The sequence below is a fragment of the Aquarana catesbeiana genome, linkage group LG02 (genome assembly GCF_042186555.1).
Source record: "Aquarana catesbeiana isolate 2022-GZ linkage group LG02, ASM4218655v1, whole genome shotgun sequence".
Taxonomy (NCBI): Eukaryota; Metazoa; Chordata; class Amphibia; order Anura; family Ranidae; genus Aquarana; species Aquarana catesbeiana.
This window is the reverse complement of record NC_133325.1, coordinates 284,371,226-284,392,821: the sequence shown is the minus strand read 5'-3', so window position 1 is coordinate 284,392,821 and position 21,596 is coordinate 284,371,226. Positions and strand designations below refer to the sequence as shown.

The 21,596-nt window shown below is 42.8% G+C and overlaps 1 protein-coding gene across 3 annotated transcripts in view; it reads left to right on the top strand.

The window, feature by feature from the left end:
- The first annotated feature begins 6,442 nt into the window (after positions 1-6,442).
- The window catches only part of ARGLU1 (arginine and glutamate rich 1), a 31,139-nt gene continuing 15,985 nt past the window's right edge, over positions 6,443-21,596 (top strand). The window contains exons 1-3 of one of the 3 annotated variants that reach the window (XM_073614469.1): positions 6,443-6,906; positions 14,562-14,591; positions 18,768-18,993. In XM_073614469.1, the coding sequence (XP_073470570.1) occupies positions 6,584-6,906; positions 14,562-14,591; positions 18,768-18,993 (579 nt within the window). In that variant the 5' untranslated portion in view covers positions 6,443-6,583. The remainder of the gene's footprint in view (positions 6,907-14,561; positions 14,592-18,767; positions 18,994-21,596) is intronic. The other 2 variants (XM_073614471.1, XM_073614470.1) reach the window with 2 other exon arrangements.

Below are 21,596 nucleotides of genomic sequence, written 5' to 3'. Positions count from 1 at the left end.
CTGGAGTGAGAGGAGAGGCACTTTACAGGCGCTATTTTTAGCGCTATGGTACCTGTAAAGCGCCTCAGTAAAGTAGTGTGTACAGCTTGTATAACAGTGTAAATTTGCTGTCCCCTCAAAATAACTCAACACACAGCCATTAATGTCTAAACTGCTGGCAACAAAAGTGAGTACACCCCTAAGTGAAAATGTCCAAATTGACCCCAAAGTGTCAATATTTTGTGTGGCCACCATTATTTTCCAGCACTGCCTTAACCCTCTTGGGCATGGAGTTCACCAGAGCTTTACAGGTTGCCACTGGAGTCCTCTCCCACTCCTCCAAGACGACATCACGGAGCTGGTGGATGTTAGAAACCTTGTGCTCATTGACACAGATAGCAGGACTTGGCTCCGCCACCGTGTCACTGGATTTGATTGACAGCAGTGGGAGCCATTGGCTCCCACTGCTATCAGTCTATCCAGTGAGGACCAGAGACAGTGGCTGGAGCTGCTGGGCTCGTTCTCAACGCTGAAAAGATCGGGCTCAGGTAAGTAAAAGGGGGGCACTGGGGGGCTGTTGAACTACAGAAGGTTTTTTACCTTAATGCATAGAATGCATTAAGGTGAAAAACCACAAGGGTTTACAACCCCTTTAAGCTCAAGGAAGCCCATACAGCCAGACTGAATAACTCTGGCGTTGATTTACTAAAGGCAAATCCACTGTGCACTACAAGTGCACTGCACGTGCACTTGGGAGTGCAGTCAGTGTAGATCTGAGGGGAACATGTAAAGAAAATTAAAAAAAAACAGCATTTTTGCTTGCACAAGATTGGATGATAGAAATCAGCAGAGTGTCCTCTCATATCTACAGCAATTGCACTTCCAAGTACACAGTATATTTGCCTTTAATATGTCAACCTCCCCATCTACCTATGATTAAGTGTGCAATCCCTGGGTCCACTTTGAAATTTGTACTTAATTGCATGCTCCCAGATTTGTCTCACTATGGCACCTGGATGTCACCTCCCTCTCCTCTGCTTGTGCCCCCCACCCCCCTACACACACACTTCCCTTTTTTCTTTCTCTCCCTGTTCTCCCTTGGTAGGTGCCTACGCCTTACTCTATACCCCCTCTTCTTTTGTTAAATTGATGGAGAGTTTTACGTTGAAGCACATGTCAACTACGCTGGTTTAACTGTAGCTGTAATTATATCATAGATGCCTTGGATTCTTTGGCTGTATACAGGCTAGACACATTGCTTGTAGCTTAATTCTTTAGCTTTTTTTCTCCTGTTCTTGTATATCCTGTGTCTGAGTATATCTATTAATCAACCATGTTCTAGCATTGCCTGATACTTGTCTCGCGGTACTGTACCCATGAAAAACTTTCTAACACATTTCAACTTAAGTTAGGGATTGACAACCTGGAACATTTTCCCCACTGGGGGGTTGCACTCTCGCCTGGACATTTCAAGTGTATAAAAGCTAATTGCCCATAAATGCCACAGAAGTGAATGCATTTTGAGGACCCATCTGAACTGCACTCATGCTGAAAGGCATGTGGACTAATAACAGTAAGAAAAGGGGTAACTTGTCATGGAGATTCCAACCTGCATATCTGCTGCACAATGTGAGCTGGTAGGGGCAATTCATTTCTAGAAAAGTAATTTTAAAAACCTTCAATGGGCAAAGGGTCTCCTAGACAATTGCACATTTTTTTTTTAAATATGATGGTGCACAACCTAAATCTGATGTATGTGCAAAAAGTATCTGACAAAAACGAAGCAAATGAAACATTTGCATTGTTATAAATAAGACAAATGTTATAACAACCACTCCCAACCTGAAGTCACTGAAGTACAGTTTCAGTGAACGTTGATAAATGTTATCTCAACAGCAGAATGAGCAGGTGATGGGTGAATGTGTTTAATGTAAAAGGAAATAACTCCCAGCAAAAAAGGAGCAAACCCTTTATACATACACGGCAGTGTTAAAGAGGAAGTAAACAGAAAATGTAAAAAATTGAATGCAGGCAGGATCTTTATAAAAGAATCCTACCTGCTTGTTTTTCATGTTTTATGGAATGTACACTGAGCTGTGTACGCACACATCTCATCCCCCCCAAAAAAAGGATTATTCCTCATTTCAGGACATGCAAATTGTTCCTTTACACCCCACTCACCAGATACACCTCAAGAAGTGCTGGTAGATAAGTGCAAATATGGGGGTTGATTTACTAAAGGCAAATCCACTCTGCACTACAAGTTCAGTAGCTGTAGATCTGAGGGGTAGATCTGAAATGAGGGGAAGCTCTGCTGATTTTATCATCCAATCATGTGCAAGCTAAAATGCTGTTTTTTATTTTCCTTGCATGTCCCCCTCGGATCTACAGTGATTGCACTTCCAAGTGCACTTGTAGTGCAAAGTGGCTTTGCCTTTAGTAAATCAACCCCATAGTCTCATATTATACATCCATGTATTCTGCACACAGCTATTTCTGGCATTTTGGCAGTTATCAGTGCAGTGTATGGAAACATGGCTTCTCTGGAGTAGGACTTGGGACCCAATGTGACAGTATAACCATACAGGTCGTAATGAGAAGAGATAAGCTGGGTTTGGTTGGAATCCAGTTTGGCAGAACCCTTGGGAAGCTGTCACATAATCGCACCCCTGCTGGTCCAACCACCTGCAGCCAAAGGCATTCCCTACAGGGACACAAAGGGGTGGGGAAGCTATTGACTTCATTGACAGGGCCACATTAGGTCAATGCTGTCATTAGCATCCCTTCCCTGTTTGTGTATGTGCAGATGTAGGGTGGGGAATACCCTGGCTGCAGCTGCTTGGGCTGACAGGGATGCAATCACACAACAACTTCCCAAAGGTTCAGCCAAACTGCATTTGGAGTGAAACCAGCTCATCTTTAATAGTGAGAAGGAACTATGGATGGAATGAGACATGTGAATACCTTCTGATTTAAAGAAGAATAAAACCTCTGAAAAAAAATGAAAACATGGGCCCGAGGAGCTTTTAGTCATAAAGTGCTAGTATGCACTACATATTAGTAGATTATGGCAGACTCACCTTGCAAGCAATCCTCTACAGTGCTGTCAGCACTCCAGTCTGTCACGGATGCTTCCATCTTTTTTTGGTCTTTCTTCTGGGTTTGGACTCTTCTCCTGCTTGATTGGCTAAGCTGCGATGACATCACTCCCGTGCATGCACACAAGAGACACATTGGAGTTGATTTACTAAAGGCAAATCCACTGTGCACTACAAGTGCACTTGGAAGTGCAGTCACTGTAAATCTAAGGGGGACATGCAAGGAAAATAAAAAACAGCATTTTTGCTTGCACGTGATTGGATGATAACATCAGCAGCACATATTCCCCTCATTTCAGATCTCCCCATCAGATTATTATTATTATTATTATTATACAGGATTTATATAGCGCCAACAGTTTACAGAGCACTTTACAATATAAAAGGGAGACAATACAGTTATAATACAATAAGATACAGGAGGATTAAGAGGGCCCTGCTCAGAAGAGCTTACAATCTAATATGGTGGGGCAGGTGGTACAAGTGTTTTTAACTGTGGGGAATGAGCTGATGGAAGTGGTAAAAGATTAGTTAGAGACGTTATAGGCTTTCCTGAAGAGATGAGTTTTCAGGGATCGCCTGAAGGTAGCAAGAGTAGGGGATAGCCGGACAGGTGGAGGTAGTGAGTTCCAGAGGATGGGAGAGGCTCTGGAGAAATCCTGGAGACGAGCATGAGAGGAGACGAGAGAGCTTGAGAGTAGGAGGTCTTGAGAAGAGCGGAGAGGACGATTTGGGTGATATTTGGAGAGAAGGTTGGTGATGTAGCTTGGGGCAGAGTTGTGAATGCCTTTGTATGTTGTGGTTAGTATTTTGAATTGAATTCGCTGGGTGATTGGGAGCCAGTGTAGGGATTGGAGGAGAGGGTTGGCAGACACTGAGCGGTTGGTAAGGTGGATAAGTCTGGCAGCAGCATTCATGATAGACTGAAGAGGGGATAGCCTATGGAGAGGTAGGCCAATAATAAGGGAGTTGCAATAGTCAAGGCGAGAGATAACTAGGGAGTGAATGAGGAGCTTGGTGGTTTCATTTGTTAAAAAGGGGATGTTACGAGTACGAGTTATGTTTCAAGTGCACTTGCAGTTCACAGTGGATTTGCCTTTAGTAAATAACCCAATTGCAACAGAAAATTGCCGTAAAAAACGGACAGGCGGATCCGAGTGGGCTTATTATATGAAAGGGGCCATAAAGTAGAACTAAAGCTGAACTCTAGCTTTTAATACACTTTATATAGTTGGCCAAACTCCATCACTAACATGGATGTGCTGTATAAACTATATGTAGCTGAGGCCACATACAGCATACTGCACTGTGTTCCCGGTTCTAGCTGAGACTTCCATGTCTCATACCCAGAACACAGTAGAGCTTATCTGATCAGTGCTCAGCCATTTAGAGAAAGCAATGTATTCTAGCAATGAATACAAAGCTTCCTCTAATTGGCTAAGCCAAAGAGTTTTGGGTTTGAGACAGGAAATCTCAGCTTGAACCCAGAACTCAGCTACATACAGTTTATACAGCACATCCAGGGGCCTCATGTTATGCTTTTTATCAAAAGCTGGAGTACAGTTTTAAGGCAAAACCCTTTTTATTTTTTAACACCTACCCTATAGCAGAATGACGTCCTCTCAGAAGGGGCCGCGCAGCAGCGCGATCTGTCACCGGCTGTGTCCATGACAGTTGTTAGCAATGGATGGCTTCCTTTTATGCCATCCATTGTGTACAATTGTGTTGCTAGCTGTAATTGGTCATTGTGATTACATGGTACAGACAGGGCCAATCATAGCTCATCTGCACCATATGATTAGCTTTGGCCAATCACAGCTAATCACAACAAAACAAACTGAATCAGTTTCATTCAACAAAATGCTTGCTTATAGCCAAGTACAGTAATCCCCTGCTATAAGATCACTTCCCCAGAGTAGTATAGTGTTACTATGGTAATATTATATTGCTCTGGTCACAGTGGGTTAAAAAATACATTTTTTTATTTTTTAAATTTTTTTGTTTTTTTGTTACTGTCACCAGTTAGTGTCCCTGATCACCGCCACACCCATCATATGAAAATGATGGATTGCAGTATGTAAAAAAAAAAAAAAAAAAAAAAAATCCAACAAATTACGACACAAATTTACAACTTCAAAAAACCTACCATGCCTCTTACTAAATACCTTGGATGGCCTACTTTCCAAAAAGGGGTCATTTGGGGGATATCTGTACTGTTCTGACATTTCCAGGCCTCAAGAAATGAAATGAAATGAGACCAATTTTCAGATATATACCATAGTTTGTGGACTCTATAACATTCCTACAGACTAAATAATATACGCTGGTTTGGGTTATTTTCACCAAAGAAATGTAGCAGAATACATTTGGCCTAAAGTTAAGAAGAAAGATGATTTATTTGCAAAATTTTATAACAGAAACAAAGAAAAACATGTTTTTTTTTTTTCAAATTGTCAGTCTTTTTTCGTTTATTTAGAAAAACAATCAAACAGTGGTGATTAAATACCAACAAAAGAAAGCTCTAGTTTTGTAAACAAATATGATAAAAATGTAGTTTGAGTACAGTGTTGCATGACTGGCAATTGTCACTCAAAGTGTGACAGCGCTGAAAGCCGAAAATTGGCCTGGACAGGAAGGGAGTAAAAGTGCCCTGTATTGAAGTTGTTCATTTTGTATAGACCAAAGGAAGTTTTTTTCCATGTGTCCCCTTTGGCAGAATTCCCCTCACTTCCTGTCCGAGCCAAATCAGAAAGTGAGAGGAAATCCCTCCAAAGTGAGCGAATCCCGTTGTTTTACGGGGTTTCCATTAGAATATCTCCCTTCTATTAATGTTCTAGGGAGATCCCAAAATGTGAGATTTTCTTTCACTTTCGGTGATAAAGCTAAAAGAATCTCTAGGCTGCATTCACACCGGAGCGTTTTTCCAGTGTTTTTTTATGCACGATTTTGACACATTTTTATACAGCGTTATTGAACTTTGGCCTTTTTTTATAATCCAATAGAGAAACTATCATCTGTGGTGTGGTTGGGGCCTCTGGAGAGCACAAACAGCAATAAAAAGTTCCTTTAGTACACTATATATTTGTTCAGCTTCCATGCAAATGTGTAATAAAGACTATACAATAATGATAAATGTCAGCAGTGACACAAGCTAAGAGTCTACAGAGGATGAATAGATAATCACCTCCAAGGACATCCCAGTCCTCGGCTTCAGCCTACTGTTACATGTTACATAATCCCGCCGCAATCACACAGCACATCAGCTCCAGACTGTACAGAGCTGCGCACGCGCAAATCTCTGGCCTGTGTGGAAGCCGCTTTGCCCAGTGCATTGTGGGTCGTTCCGAGCATGCGCACTGAACGTGTCCTGTTGCATTGTGGGTACGGAGGTAGAGTGGCGCAGGGCTGGAGGGGGGGGGGGTCGGCCATCTTGTCTCCGTCCCTTAGTGTCTACCACCAGGCCGCCGCTCTTAGCTGACCGTGTGTGACCCCGGCAGTGCTGACCCATGGGCCGCTCCCGAAGTCGAAGTTCTTCCCGCTCTAAGCACGCCAAGAGCAGCAAGCACAACAAGAAGCGGAGCCGGTCCCGGGAGAAGGAGCGTGTGAAGAAGCGCTCCAAGTCCCGGGAGAGTAAGAGGAACAAGCGGCGGGAATCTCGCTCCAGGTCTCGCTCGAACACAGCTACCAGGAGGGAGCGGGAGAGGCCCGTCACTCCGCCCGAACGTATCGATATCTTCGGTCGAACGGTCAGCAAGAGGAGCAGCGTGGATGAGAAGCAGAAGAGGGAGGACGAGGAGAAGAAGATGGAGTATGAGCGACAGAGGCGGATGTGAGTACCGGGGGCTGGGCCGAATCGGGGAGCACACAGGACTAGGCCGCAATAGGGATCACACAGGACTAGGTCTTCATCTACTAGAATCCCATCACAACCCCAGCAATACAGGAACTGTGCTCCGTGGTAGCTGGAGGGGAATCCCTGGGAAAACAGGACTAGGCCGCAATAGGGATCAAAAAGGACTGGGCCTTCATCTACTAGAATCCCCTAACAACCCGACCAATACAGGATCTGTGCCCCATAATAGCTGAAGAGGGATCCATGGGAAGACAGGACTAGGCCGCAATAGGGATCACACAGGACTAGGCCTCAATCTACTATAATCCCATAACAACCTGGACCAATGCATGAACTGTGCCCCATAATAGCTGGAGGGGGATTCCTGGGAAGACAGGACTAGGCCGCAATAGGGATCACACAGGACTAGGCCTCCAGCTACTAGGTTCCCATAACAACCTTACCAATGCTGGAGGGGGGTCCCTGGGAAGATAGGACTAGGCCGCAAAAAGGGTCACACAGGACTGGGCCTCCATCTACTAGGTTCCCATAACAACCTTACCAATGCTGGAGGGGGGTCCCTGGGAAGATAGGACTAGGCCGCAAAAAGGGTCACACAGGACTGGGCCTCCATCTACTAGGTTCCCATAACAACCTGAACAATACAGGAACTGTGCTCCAAAACAACTGGAGGAGGGATTCCTGAGCAGAGAGGACTAGGCTACAATAGGGATCACACAGGACTAGGCCTTCATCTACTAGGTTCCTATAACAACCAAACCATTACAGGAACTGTGCCCCATAATAGCTGGAGGGGGATCCCTGGGCAGATAGGACTAGTCCACAGCAGGAATTACACATGAGTGGGCCCCCTATATATAGGGAAGGATGATCTGATATAGGTTTCCCTGGACCTATACAGGTACTGAGCCCCATAAGTATGGGAAGCCCTGGGAAGATAAAACTATGCTGCAACAAGGATGTCAGTAGCGTGCAGCCAGTAGCAGATCACATATTACTGGGTCTCCTACATATAGGGAAATATGATCTGATATAGAAGCTTATTATAACAATCTGGGCAAGTACAGGAACTGTGCTCATAACAGCTGGAGGAGGGGATCCCTGGGCAGATAGAACTAGGCCGCAGCAGGGACCACACATGACTGGGCCACCTGTATTTGGGGAAGGATGATCTGCTATACAAGAACTGTGCCCCATAACAGGTGTAGACTGGGAAGTCCTGGAAAGAAGACCTAGGCTGCAGTATGGATGTCAATAGTGTGCAGCCAAAAGAAGATTGCATATTAGTAGGCCTCCTGTACATAGGAGAGAATGATGGTTTATAGAAACTTCTCATAAAAATCCTGAAAAGTACAGGTACTGTGTCTCATACCAGCTGGAGTGATCCCTCAGAAGATAAGTGAGAAGTACTAGGCCACAATAGGGATCCCACATGAGTGGGTCTCCTATACGTTGGAGATGTGCTCTAATATAGATAGTTCCCATAACAACCTAAACCAATACATGAACAGTGCCCCATAACAGCTGGAGGAGGGGATCCCCAGGCAGATAGGATTAGGCTGCAGCACTAATAACACATGAGTGGGCCTCCTATACATTGGGAATAATCTGATATAGAAGATTCCCATAGCAACCTGGACCAATACACAAACTGTGCCCCATAACAGTTGGAGAGTGGGAAGATAGGATTAGGCCGCAGTAGGGATGTCAGTAGTGTGCAGCCAAAAGCAGATCACATAATAGTGGGCCTTCTGTACATACATAGGGAAGGATGTTCTAATATAGAAGCTTCTTGTAAAAAATCAGGGCACATGCAGGAACTGTGCCCCATAAGAGCTGGAGGGGGGATCCCTGAGAAGATGGGACTAAACCACCGCAGGGACCAACTGGTGGAAGGAAGATCTGATATAGAAGGTTCCCATAACAACCTGGATCAATACAGGAACAGTGCTCCATAACAGCTGGAGAGTGGGAAGCCCTAGGCAGATAGGACACAGTGGATCTGCCAGTAGTGTGCAGCCAATAGCAGATCACAGATGAGTGGGCCATACATACATTGGAAAGGTTGCTCTGCACATCCCAATACATTGTGCCCATTACAGCTGGAGGGTGGGAGTCCCTAGGAAGGTGGGACTAAGCCTCAGCAGGGATTGTCAGTAGTTGCCAGCTATTAGCTACTCATAGATGAGTGGGCCTTCTAAACCTACATGGGGAAAGATGATCTGATATGGACTGTCTTTATAACAACCTGGACCAATACAGGAACTGTGCTTCATTAACAGCTGGGGAGTGGTAATATCTAGGAAGATGGGACACAGCACAGCCAGTAGCAGATTTCATACTAGTGGGCCTCCTACACATACATGGAGAAGTTTAAGCCTATATAGAATGTCCTTATAACAGCCTGGATCAATACAGAAACTTTGATTCACTACAGCTGGGGGCAGGACACCTGGGCAGATAGGACTAGGTTGCAGCAGGTAGTGTGCAGCCAATAGCAGATCGCATATGATTCAGACTCCTATACATGGAAAAGGATGGTTTGACCTAGAAGGTTCCTTTGCAACCATTTAAACTTCTGCAGCTGAACCAATACAGTGCTTCATTACAACCGGAGGGTGGGAATCCCCAGCAAGATAGGCCTAGCCTGCAGCAGGGGTGTCAGTACTGTGCAGCCAATTAGAAAATAACATGAGTTGTTTTCCATTACATGGGGAAGGATACATTGAGAGCAGTCAAAGTCCCTGCAATGTGAGTGTCAGTGGAAGATTTAAATATAGGGGAGAATGAGACTAGTCACAGCAGGGACTTCAGTAGCGTGCAGCCATTAGCAGATAAATATGGGCCTCCCATATATGGGGAAGGAGGCTCTGACATAGAAGGTCCCTAGGCCTCATGTGCATGAAGCTGTACACACATAAATTGGGGTTGTATGCCTGCATTGGGGAGACACTGCTATACTATCCATAGTAATGAATGGCTATACCCAGGTATATACCATACTTGCGTAAACAGGGATATACACTGCAGGCCGCAGCAGGACGGCCTGCAGTGTGTATGAGTTTGTGAGGCCTTATAGCAGTCACCCAGAGACACTGACGTATGAGCACCAGTGGCAGATTTGAGTGTTGTTTACAAATATTCATATGGTGCTGACAGTTTTTGCTGCTCTCTTCACATACTACAACATACCACATCAGCCATTGTACTAAAGAAGCTTCCAATCTACAATCTCCTGTTGATACAAACAGAGGTTGTGCGCTATTACAGTTCTCCTGGGCTTTGTCATGAATTTGATCTGGTGTAGTGTTTAATGACAAACCAGGCATTTGTCCTAGCTTATGCTGTGAATGGGTATGTTGGCATGCACCTTATTGAATTATATAAAGTGTCATATGATTACTTAAAGTACTTGTACTGAGAGAAACACAGGGATTAAGTCACTAATGATTTTTGTATGCAATTTGTTTTTTGGAAGTGTCACACAATAAGTCAATTCATAAAATAATATATCAAATTTGAGGTAAATGCAGCAAAAAATCAGATAAATCGAGGCCGGGTTCACAAATGCCGTGGCTCAGAGCAGGGGGTTCGGTCCGTCCCTGCTCTCCGTTTCAGGTGTGAATCAGGTCTGAATTTTTGCCTGAAACGGAGCCAAAGACGCACCGGACCCTTTTCCAGTGCGGACCATGGCAATCTCCATTGAGAGCCGGTCACACACCTGTCATGCGAATTGGATGCAGGAAAACCTGCACCCACGTCAGGTGTGAACCCAGCCTCAAGTCGATTCACTAAAAAATATATTTTTATTATATTATGCCATGGTTCAGGCAGTCATTGAGCGGAACTCTGCACTGACCAGGAAGTTGGACGTATACAATGTATCAGTGTGGAAATATTCTGCCTTGAGCTCAGGAATGTACATGAATTGTAACATTTCACTAGAAGATCATTCTGTGTATGAAGGCACACTTGGCCCCTTTCACACATTAGTACAATATAATAACATAAGAGTTCAGTTTGATCACTGACTGTATCAGTCCTATGTTATAACAGCGCTGATGTCAGTCCACCAAATTCCATCTGACATAAATATTTTTCACATTTAGGCCCCTTGCACACATTGTTGTCCATTTGCTCAGCGGGGATCGCTCCGTTGATCTCGATGAGCACAGGTCCGTCTATACTCATTGTGAAGAGACGGACCGGTCAAATTTCCTCTAAGGGGGAACCTGTGAAAACAAATCCGCCTGTCCGTTTTCATCCGATCTGCCAGTCGGATGGGAAAATAGGTTTTTCATCAGTTTGAATTGATCAGATGTCACCGTACATGTCACCGCTGACATCTGTTGCTCCATAGAACTGCATGGAGCGTCCATTCAGGTCCGCCTGTCAGTTTTTTAGGTGGACCTGAACGGACGCCAAAAGGCATCCAAAAGGGCTTAAGGCTTAATGTACACAGGACGTTTTGAAACCTCTCCTGAACGAGGAAATACCGCATTTACACACGTTTACAAGTTGCTACATGCATTTGGCATTTCAAATGCCTCTGAACATCCATCCTGAATGCTTTTTCTTTTTTTGCTTTCCAAAAAATGCTTCTAAGTTCAACTGCCTAGAAACGATTATAAACGACCCTGTGTATATGTATTGATAGGAGAGTTCAGGGGCACCTGAAAAAAAACGTCCAACTGCTCCTAAACGTCCGTTTACCAGCAGCAGTGTATATGAAGCCTAAGACTCCATTCACATCTTGGCGTATGGGGGCAACAGACTGAAGGTGAACACCGCTTTAAGCAATGATATCCAGCTAACGGGTATGCAGCGGCACACCTAAGTCCAGGTGCTCTCAGGATGCCTATCCCACATTCAAGGTACGAAAACTGAGGAAATCGAATAGGAGAGCTGGCACTGCTGGACATTACATCTGTGATCTTTATTGTACCATAACCAAGTTAAAAAGACAGGGTAACGCCTTTTGGCACAAGCTTTGTTCATAGCATGTTTAAAAATATGCTCACAGTATGGGGGCGACAATCGCAGTAAAATCGTGCGAATAGAATCGCAGGACGTCCATTGCCCAAAAGAAGCTCATGTACTTCTTTTGGATTGTCGCCCAACTAATCCTGGGAAAATCGCACTGAGTTTGGGGTGCTATTGAAATTGACAGGCAACGCACAGGTGTCCTGCGATTTGCTGCTATTGTGAATTGCGGCAATTCGGAACGTGGAGTTGTGAATTGAGCCTTAGGCCTCCTGCACACTGAAGCTGATAAACTCACATTTTTGTGAGTTTGGGTGTTTTTTTTTTTTTTAGCAGCCCTTGAACTCCCCTCTGTTATCCTATGTGTCCATGCACACGTGGAAGTTTATCAGCAGGGGAGTTGATTGGCTGTTCTCTGAACACCCTAAAATCACGTTCAAGAGCAGTTTTGACCACAAAAAGCGCTGAAAAATTCGCCAAAACGCCCTTTTTATCAGCGCTCAGCATTTTTTTTTTTTTTACATTGCAGAGCTGAATGTAAGCTGGTGTAATACTGACGCTGAAAAACGCGCATAAACACATTTAAAAACGTGTTTTTTAAATCGGCATTTACCTGCCATCAATCTAATGTCCAGAAAGACTTTTTTAAACGTCCTGTGTGCATGGAGCATAAGGCCTCATGCACACTGGACTTCTTTACAGCTGCTGTTTTTGGCTTCAGGTGTGGATATATGTCGCTACTTTGCCTTTAAATACCGGGGTTATGGCAGCATATAGCTGCCATAACCCCAATATTTTTTTAAACAGCGGCTGGTCCGCTTGAACATAAAAGTGGTCTCGGGCGGATTCGTCACTTTTATGGGGAGCGGTGGTCTCCGCCGCTTACCAGAGCCATGTTTAGCGGTGGTAACGATCCGATCCCTGGGGTGGATGCGTAAGAAGTCCAGTGAGGGAAAGATGGCCCCCACTCAACTCTATGCCCTTGGAGGACCAGAGCTATGTCGAACCTGATGGGTTTTACTTCCTATTTTTTCCCCTGAAAAGTAAAGGCATAATGGGCTAGTATGTATCGCATGCTAGCCGATTATGTGGCACTTACCTGAAAACGAAGCCCGTGTAGTGCCCGCATACGTCTTCACCCCTCTTCCTTCCAGGGCTGCAGACTCCAGCTCTGTGACTGGCCGGAGTCTCATGCGTGCGGGAGCCGTCAGTCACTTTTAACGTTTCTTCACAGCGCATGCGCCGATGACGTCAGCGCAAGCATATATGGTAAATATCTCCTAAACCGTGCAGTTTTAGGAGATATTTACAGTACCTACAGGTAAGCCTTATTATAGGCTTGCCTGTAGGTACAAGTGGTGTAACAGAGTTTACAACCACTTTAAGTGTAACTGAGATCTGAGGTCTCTTTGACCCCAGATCCCACATTAAAGAGGCCTTGCCCTGCTTTCTTTCTATTACAAGGGATGTTTACATTCCTTGTAATCGGAATAATAGTGACTCAAACTTTTTTTTTTTTTTTTAAAGGGACAGTGTTAAAAAAAAAAATATATAAAGTAAAATAAATAAGAGAACTTTTTTTTTATTAAAGCGCCCTGTCCCTCGAAGCTTGTGCACAGAAGCGAACGCATACGCAAGTCACGCCCAGATATGTAAACAGTGTTTAAACCACATGTTAGAGTGAGTGCAATAATTATAGCCCAAGACCTCCTCTGTAACTCCAAGCTGGTAACCTGTAGAAATTTTTAAACGTCGCCTATGGAGATTTTGAAACATGACATGTTGGGTATCTATTTACTCAGCGTAATGTTATCTTTCACATTGTAGAAAAGTCTTTGTTAAAAAAATAAATATATATATATATATATGATTTTAGCTTGTAAACAGGTGTCAAAACAAAGTGTCAATAATAATCGGTCCAGAAGTGGTTGAAGAGTTTTTCAGCTGTAAAAACACTGAAACTCCAATTAAAGCCTTAAAATGCAGCTTTTTTCTGCGTTTATCAGTGTTTTAGAGCCATAAGCTTTTGTGTGAGTAAAATTTTGCTAATAAATACTGCTGCAGAACTCATTCTACAGCTACTGCTTTCTACAGCTAACACTACTGGCGTTTTTCTAACGTCCAGTGTGCATAAAGCCTAAGGATGTCATACTTTTACAATATTTCTGTATGCCTTCACTTATAGAACAATCTCCCTCTGATGCACTGTTAGCCTGTGACAAAAAAGAGTGAAAAAAAATTATGTAAACTCCTAGATTTAAAAAAACAAAAACATTTATACTAGCCTAGATGCTGCATCTGTCACCCACTGGCTCTGTAGTGAGCAGAGAGCCAAGACTGTGTCAGTCACCAGCTCTCTGCTCTCCTCTCCCCTAGCGCTCACTGGAGCGCTGTGCTGGGGATAGGGCGGGAGGGGCTGGCTCAGGCTTTCGGCGGATCACTGAGAGGCTGAGCCAGGTGCCAGACCAGGTTTTTGGGTGGAGCCCGCTGTCGGCTGAAAACAGATCACAGGTGGGCAGAACTAACTGCACTCCTGTGATCCACAGTTTAGCCAAAACAGCTTTGGCTATACTTCTCTAAGTGCTAAATATTGTAAAACATCTATATTTATTGTGTTAAATAATTATTATTTTTTTTTTCTTTTTTAGTGCAATGACTACTTTTGCAAGAAATACAGCGTGAGTTATCTTAAGGCAAAAATTCATGCAGTATTTATGTTTGTGAATTGACCCCATAGATAGCATTTTCAATCAGAGTTTAACAATTACAAACTGCATGGCTTGCCTTCAGGCTCACTACTTTGAGTCATTTACTTGGTTCAAAAATGCTAGCTAGGCCAGAGGAAAGTCTGCAGTCCTAATGTGTTGTTCCTGGTCAGTGATTTTGAAACCAATGGAGCCCTTGTATTGGTATAAGCCAGTTTTCAAAAGAAAAGTGCATTGGTGGTGAACAGTCTGTGTATTTTCTCAATATGGATCCCCTTAAAAGTTTGTCCCCCCCAAGCACACACACACACATTTTAGATTTGTAATGAATAGGCTGTACATTCAAATGCTTAAAAATTGTAGCTCAAGGACAATCTATACTAAGAGCAATGCAGGGAATTTGTCAGCTTCATTTGGCAATCAGTGCTCTGACACCATGACATTGAGATTGTTTAGCTGCATATTTGCTTAATGTCAGTAAAGCCCGGTGCACACGCATTACATTTTGGCTGGCTTTTATGCTCCTCCTCCCAGACACTACAGCTCCCAGTGGGAGAGATTCAGCAACAGAGGCAGTGGTGTCAATCCAGAAATAAGTGGGCAAGACTAGGTGGGGCCAGGTGCTGACTGACCAGCTACAGGCTTGTGAATCAGCAGTGATGATAGCCAAGTGTGCTGCAACATCTTTTTATCCATCCCAATGTAGTGCAAGCAGGCACTAGACTGTTCAATTCAGAGCAGATTTGCCACTCTAATGTAAAGTACAACTAAAGGCAAAACTTTTGTTGTTTTGGACGGAGAGAAGCTGGATTGGAACACCTTGCGGTGTCCAGGTCCCACTGATTGTTTACCATGATCGGACACATCTGGGTGATGTGCCTGATTGCTGTGGAGCCAGTTTACATTGAGGGGCTTGCTGCCCCCCCGCCCCCCCCCAATTGTTATACTGTATACAGGGACACTACCATTATGTTTATGAACATGGACGTGTTTTACAATAGGCTATGATCTTTTGGCAGGAGTATGACGTCAGGGGAGGGGGGTGTCACTTCATTCCTTGATTTTTGATTGGTGGTAGTTTATTTATATTCTGTTTCCACTGTGGCTTCTGCTGCTGTCAGAATACACCAATCAGGAAATGTTTTCCAACATGTCCCTTTTGATCAAATTTCTTTGAGCGAGTATGGGTTATACACTAATCAGAATTTGACCAGTCCCTGCTAAACTGGATTCAGTCAGTGTATGACCAGCCTAAGGCCCCTTTCACACGTGCGGACAGTATGTCCGTATTTCATCCATCCGTTTTCGGTTGAAATACGGACATACATGCATCCCTATGGGATAGCGGGTGTCAGCGGATGAATATCCGCTGACATCCAATATCATCCGTCCCCGCTCTCGTCCGATTCTGCGGACTGAAGAAAATGATATTTTTCTATCCGTCTGCGGATCGGATGAACACGGACAGACGGTCCGTGCTCATCCGATCCCCCATAGGGGAGAGCAGAGATCTGACAGGGTGGTCCCTGCATAGTGTGCCGGTCCCGCCCTGTCATCCGCTGGCTCAGCTGGGAAAAACGGAGAGATCCCCGCTGAGCAGCTGATGTTCACGGGGCGTATCATCACGGATCCGTCCCATGTGAAAGGGGCCTAAAGCAGAATTTAACTGTATAATCCATATCTCCGTGCTTTAATTTGAGAAATTACTTTGAAAAACACCCCCCCAGCATTTCTAGTCACTGACATCTTGTGTAAGGGCAGATTTTTTATGTAGCATTTACTTTCTGGAATCTATCTGCTGTTAGGCCAGCCAGGCAGGAGGGTGTGCTTAGCTGAGAAAGCCCCTCCAGATGAAAGGAGGGAAAAAAAAGCCCATAAATCCTCTTGGAATGTATGACATCCTGTATGTATGACCTAGGCCAGAAACCAGGAAAAAACTGTAGAAATGTAAAAAAAAGTTTAAAACATGTAAATCTTCCTATCTATTCACCAAGGCCAGCATCATAAGGATTAAAATAGTTAAAGGAGAAATGTGGACTTTGAAAAAACAAAACGCACATAATCACCTCCATACTGCAGCATCAGTCTTAGTCTGGACCGGCTGAGTGATGTCATTGATTAGCCAGTTAACTGCACTCTTCTGATCCATAGGAGAAGTAGGGCCAAATGCGCTTTGGCCATACTCAACCTTTTAACATTTTTCATTGTCCCTTTAACATAGCAAATACTGTATTTACTTTTTGGGTTTAGATCTATTTTAACCACTTGAAGACCAACTAACATTTACGTTGGCAGTTTTAAGTGGTACATCGGGATGATGCCTGCAGCTACAGGCATCATCCTGATATTGTTTTTTTCAGCCAGTGTCTGGCTTTTATGTAAAATCCATCCTAGCGACTGTTTAGTCACTGGATTGCTTCTCCTTGCCTGCTAGTGCCTCTCTGGGGTCTACCACCCCACTGGCAAGCCCGGAATGAAGCCACGCTTTTTCCGACTTACCAGAGAGCTGATAAAGGATCGAAAGGTCCCTGATCAACTCTATCGTATAAGAAACTGGAAGCGACTCGTATATTGTCCCTTCCAGTTTCCCCCGGATGTAAACAGCGCCATTTTTAAATTGTGAAAGCATCTGATCACCCCTATCTTGTAAACATCCCTTGTAATAGAGATAAGGATGAAAGATCCTCCTTTATGGAGAGATCTGGAATCAAAAAGACCCAAAATCACTTCTTTACCTTTTAAAAGCAAAAGATCAAAATAAAATTTTGTTTTGCTTTGGAAAATTTTTTTTTTTTTCTTTCAGCCTGGACTGGAAGTGACATCATGATGTCGCTTTGGTCCTCGAAGGCCATAGAGGCGATCAAAGAGGATCTACTCTTTGATCGCCTCTGGGACTAGTTGGCCGCAATGTCAGATCATTTCTCTGTGATCGGGTGTCAACGTTAAGCCTGAGCAAAAGCTTCTGAAAGTGTTCCAGTGGCTCAGAATGCTTTCAAGAGAAAGCCAGCCGCTGGCTGTAGAAAATCATACTGGGAATATGGCTGATATCTTCAGTCATAAACCACTTCAAAGCATATATATATATATATATATATATATATATATATATATATATATATATATATATATATATATATATATATATATATATATATATATATATATATATATATATATATATGCGTATTGCAGGCTTGAAGTGGTTAAGCCACTCCTTTGGTTCTAATGAGTGTGTGAAGACATGGGTAGGGAGCTAAAATTCAATTCTATTGTGAACTCTAATGGTTCATTTATCCACAATGCATGTAGCTGCATAGGTGAATAAGGGTTTGTTTAAAGTGCTTTTACCGATTTGTTCAAAATGCATAAATTAACGTGCATAGTCTAGGTGCTGGTTTAAATAATACACAACCAGTCAAGTTAGAAATGTTGTTGCTCACTTATTTTTGTAGCTGTCGGCTCCAGGCCTGACATGCATATCCTTGCTGCTTGGTGAGTCAGACAAGGTGGAAATAAAAAATGAAGTTTCAGTTCAGTGAAGGATAATGACAGCCCCAGGATCTCAGTAATAAGAACTTGCTATCCCCCAGGTTGATTCTTGGGGTTTGATTTACTAAAGCTTTGTACACACATGAGATTATCAAACGAGTGATTGTCCTTTTTTTTTTTTGAATTCTAGTCTTCATGTCGAAAATGAACGATCTGGTATCCTACTCTAAGAGAGAGGTTTTTGTTTGTCCCTTCAGATAATTTCAGACGAAAGCTGTGTACTAAATATCAAATTATCGTGCGATCAATTTGAAAGTGGTATTTTTATGGACGATTTTCTGATCGTGTACTAGGCTTGAAGGCTGATATTCTGTTCACTTTGCAAGAGAACTTTCATCTAGCTTAGTGAATAAATTGACGCTCCGCTGCCTTATATCATCCAGGCATGTGCAAGGAAAAATAATGTCCAACAAGCATCACAGGTCTAGGGGAACATGGTCATTTCCTTATTGAAATGATTGTTATCTTTTTGACCTTTCAATCATGTGATGTTAGGGAGGTAGTTTACGTTAGTTGGTAATGTACTTTTGTGTTAAAGCTTGTCTGTGTATCAGTAGGCAAAAGGTAATATATACTTTTATGCGTATTTTCTTTTTTCAGTAGGCAGCAAGAAATTGAAGAAAAGCTCATAGAAGAGGAGACAGCGCGTCGTGTGGAAGAGCTGGTTGCCAAGCGCGTAGAAGAAGAATTGGAGAAGCGGAAAGATGAAATAGAACGAGAAGTTCTGCGGAGGGTTGAGGAAGCTAAACGCATCATGGAAAAGCAGTTGCTCGAAGAACTCGAGCGACAGAGGCAGGCAGAGCTAGCTGCTCAGAAAGCCAGAGAGGTAACGCTTGGTCGTTTGGAAAGTAGTGACAGTCCATGGCAAAACTTTCTCTCCTTTTTGTTTTGTTCTTAGTTTTCAGATAGTATATACAGATTTCTTTCTGCTTCTTTCTGGGTCAGTTACTGAGGTCTTAAAAGAATATCTTTGTTCTGCTTTGGGTTTGATTGGCATCACATGTGGATTGTAATCTGTTGAACTGTTGAGACTTTATTCCTGAAAGATGCCATTCTAGGGGTATTGAAGAGTTGTTGACATGCACTTGAAACTTTTGCCATGGCTGTGGTGTTTTGAACATTTGATCCTATTTTAAGATATTCATCTGAAGAAAAAAAAAAACTGTAGCTGCTGACAGCTAATGTGCCAAACTCTGTAAAGAATTGCAACAGTTGGCCTAAATGCTACATTAACTGACAAGGAGCTAAGTTAATTTGGCGTTCCTATGTTGGAGGATGTTTTTTATTTCCTTCATTTGAGCACTAACCCGCTGAATGTGCTGCTTATTCTCAAAATAACCTTTGTTTTTCTTCCCACTTGTTTGTCCAGCTCATCATTAACGAATATTGAGCAAGTAGTCATAACATTCTTTCTTCCTCATAGATCTCTTGGAAGATATCAAGTTGCCCTTGTTTAAGTTTAAATATGTTGCTTTCCAACAGGTGGAGCATAAACAGAAAACGTATCCACAAAAGGCAGTAATTGGCTACTGACTACTATTGTTTTATATACACTCTTGTCACAAGCCATTAAGACCAACTCTCTTATAAATGTAAAAAAAAATTTGTCAATTTTAAAAAGTTGACACCCCTTTGTTAAACTGGAAATCCTTAAATGGCATTTTCCAAATATTTCCTTTGTGCAGCTTGTGTGTATGTTTATAGCAAATTAATAGATGCACAAGCACATTTTTATTGGTGATAATAATTCACAACTTTGAAAGTAAATTCCGTTCTAGTAGACTAAATTTATTGCTGTGCTGTTTTTTTTTTTTGCAAAGTTTATTGTAAACCCATGCCTTTCTCTGCTCTATCAGTATTAAGGCTGTTTTTAATTTCTAAAGTGATTGCTAAGTTGAAAATGTTTCCTTTATGGTTTAATGAGAAATATCATGTACCTTGAATCCATTTAAACGTGCAAACTTGTGAAACTCCCAGTGCAGTAAACCTAAGGACTTAACCGGGCTGCCATATGCCATGTGAATGGCTGCCTCTGATTCAACCCCAGGTTCTGTGCAAATCTGAGGCATGCAGTGAGCCACTTACTGATGTTGTACATTTAAAGTTCATAGAAACTCTGTCCACAAACAGAACACTGTTGGAAGGAAGTGAAATTTCAGATTTCAGCTGTTATTATCAAATCATGGTTGACTGCAGATGAAAATGGAAAAGTGTTTTTTTTTTTTTTTTAAATTATGTGTAATTACAAAACAACCTGAGAAGCAGTTGTAGTTTATATCAGTTGTAACTAAAGTCTCCTTCATTTCTAATGAATTCCAATAAGGAAATGTTATATTCCAAAATTCCCCCTCTGCATGTCTTGGAATATACAAAAACTATCTTCTGCTTTTGAAGTCTTCTGCTTTTATTGGGGTTAAGAAGTCTTCAGGTTAGAATGGATTATGTATGTATGTGTGTGTATGTAAAATATATATGTGTGTGTATCTATATAGAGATATATAGATACACACACACACACACACACACTCACACACTCACACACACACTCTGGGGAAAATAATTATTTGATCCTCTGCAGGTTTTGTAAGTTTGACCACTTACAAAGAAATGAAGAGTCTATAATTTTTATCATACGTATATTTTAAATAATGGAGACAGAATTTCAACCAAAAATCCAGAAAAAGCACATGATTATGTTATAAATTGAGTTGCCATTCAGTGAGTAAAATAAGCATTTGATCCCCCAAGCAAATGACTTGGTGGAGAAACCTTTGTTGGCAAGCACAGAGGTAAGACGTTTCTTGTAGTTGGTGACCAGGTTTGCACACACCTCAGGAGGGATTTTGGTCCACCTCTTTTTACAGATCTTCTCTAAATCCTTAAAGCGTTTGTTAACCCAAAAAATACAAATAAAGATCCTGTTCCCTTAAAGCATGTTATACAGCACAGTGCTTGTGTTGTGTCATTTGTACCCCTGTATCAACTGAAATACTTGGCTATACCCTCAACTATGCAAACTGACCACGATAATCATGGCTACTGAGCCCTGTCTCTCTGCCTGTCTCTGCTCTCATTTCAGCTATTAAATGCTCCCATCCTCTCTGCACCATTATAACCATTGTCCGTGCCCGTGTTCTGTAAGAATAAAACTGCACGATTGTACCTGTATGAACTCTGCTCCTGCCTCTCAGCTGATTGTCGGCGGCTCTGCGCTCTCTGTCTCTCTCCTTCCCGGCTGACGTCAGCGGGAGGGTTCGGCCCTGCCCACTGCTTCTGTGAGCCAAGAGAGAGGAAAGGAATTGGCTGAGCGCCTTGAGCGGAGCTCATATAGGTACAATCGTGCAGTTTTTTTTACAGATCACAGGGACAATTATGGTGCAGAGAGGATGGGAGCATTTAATAAAAGTGGGTTAACAAACACTTTTTAGG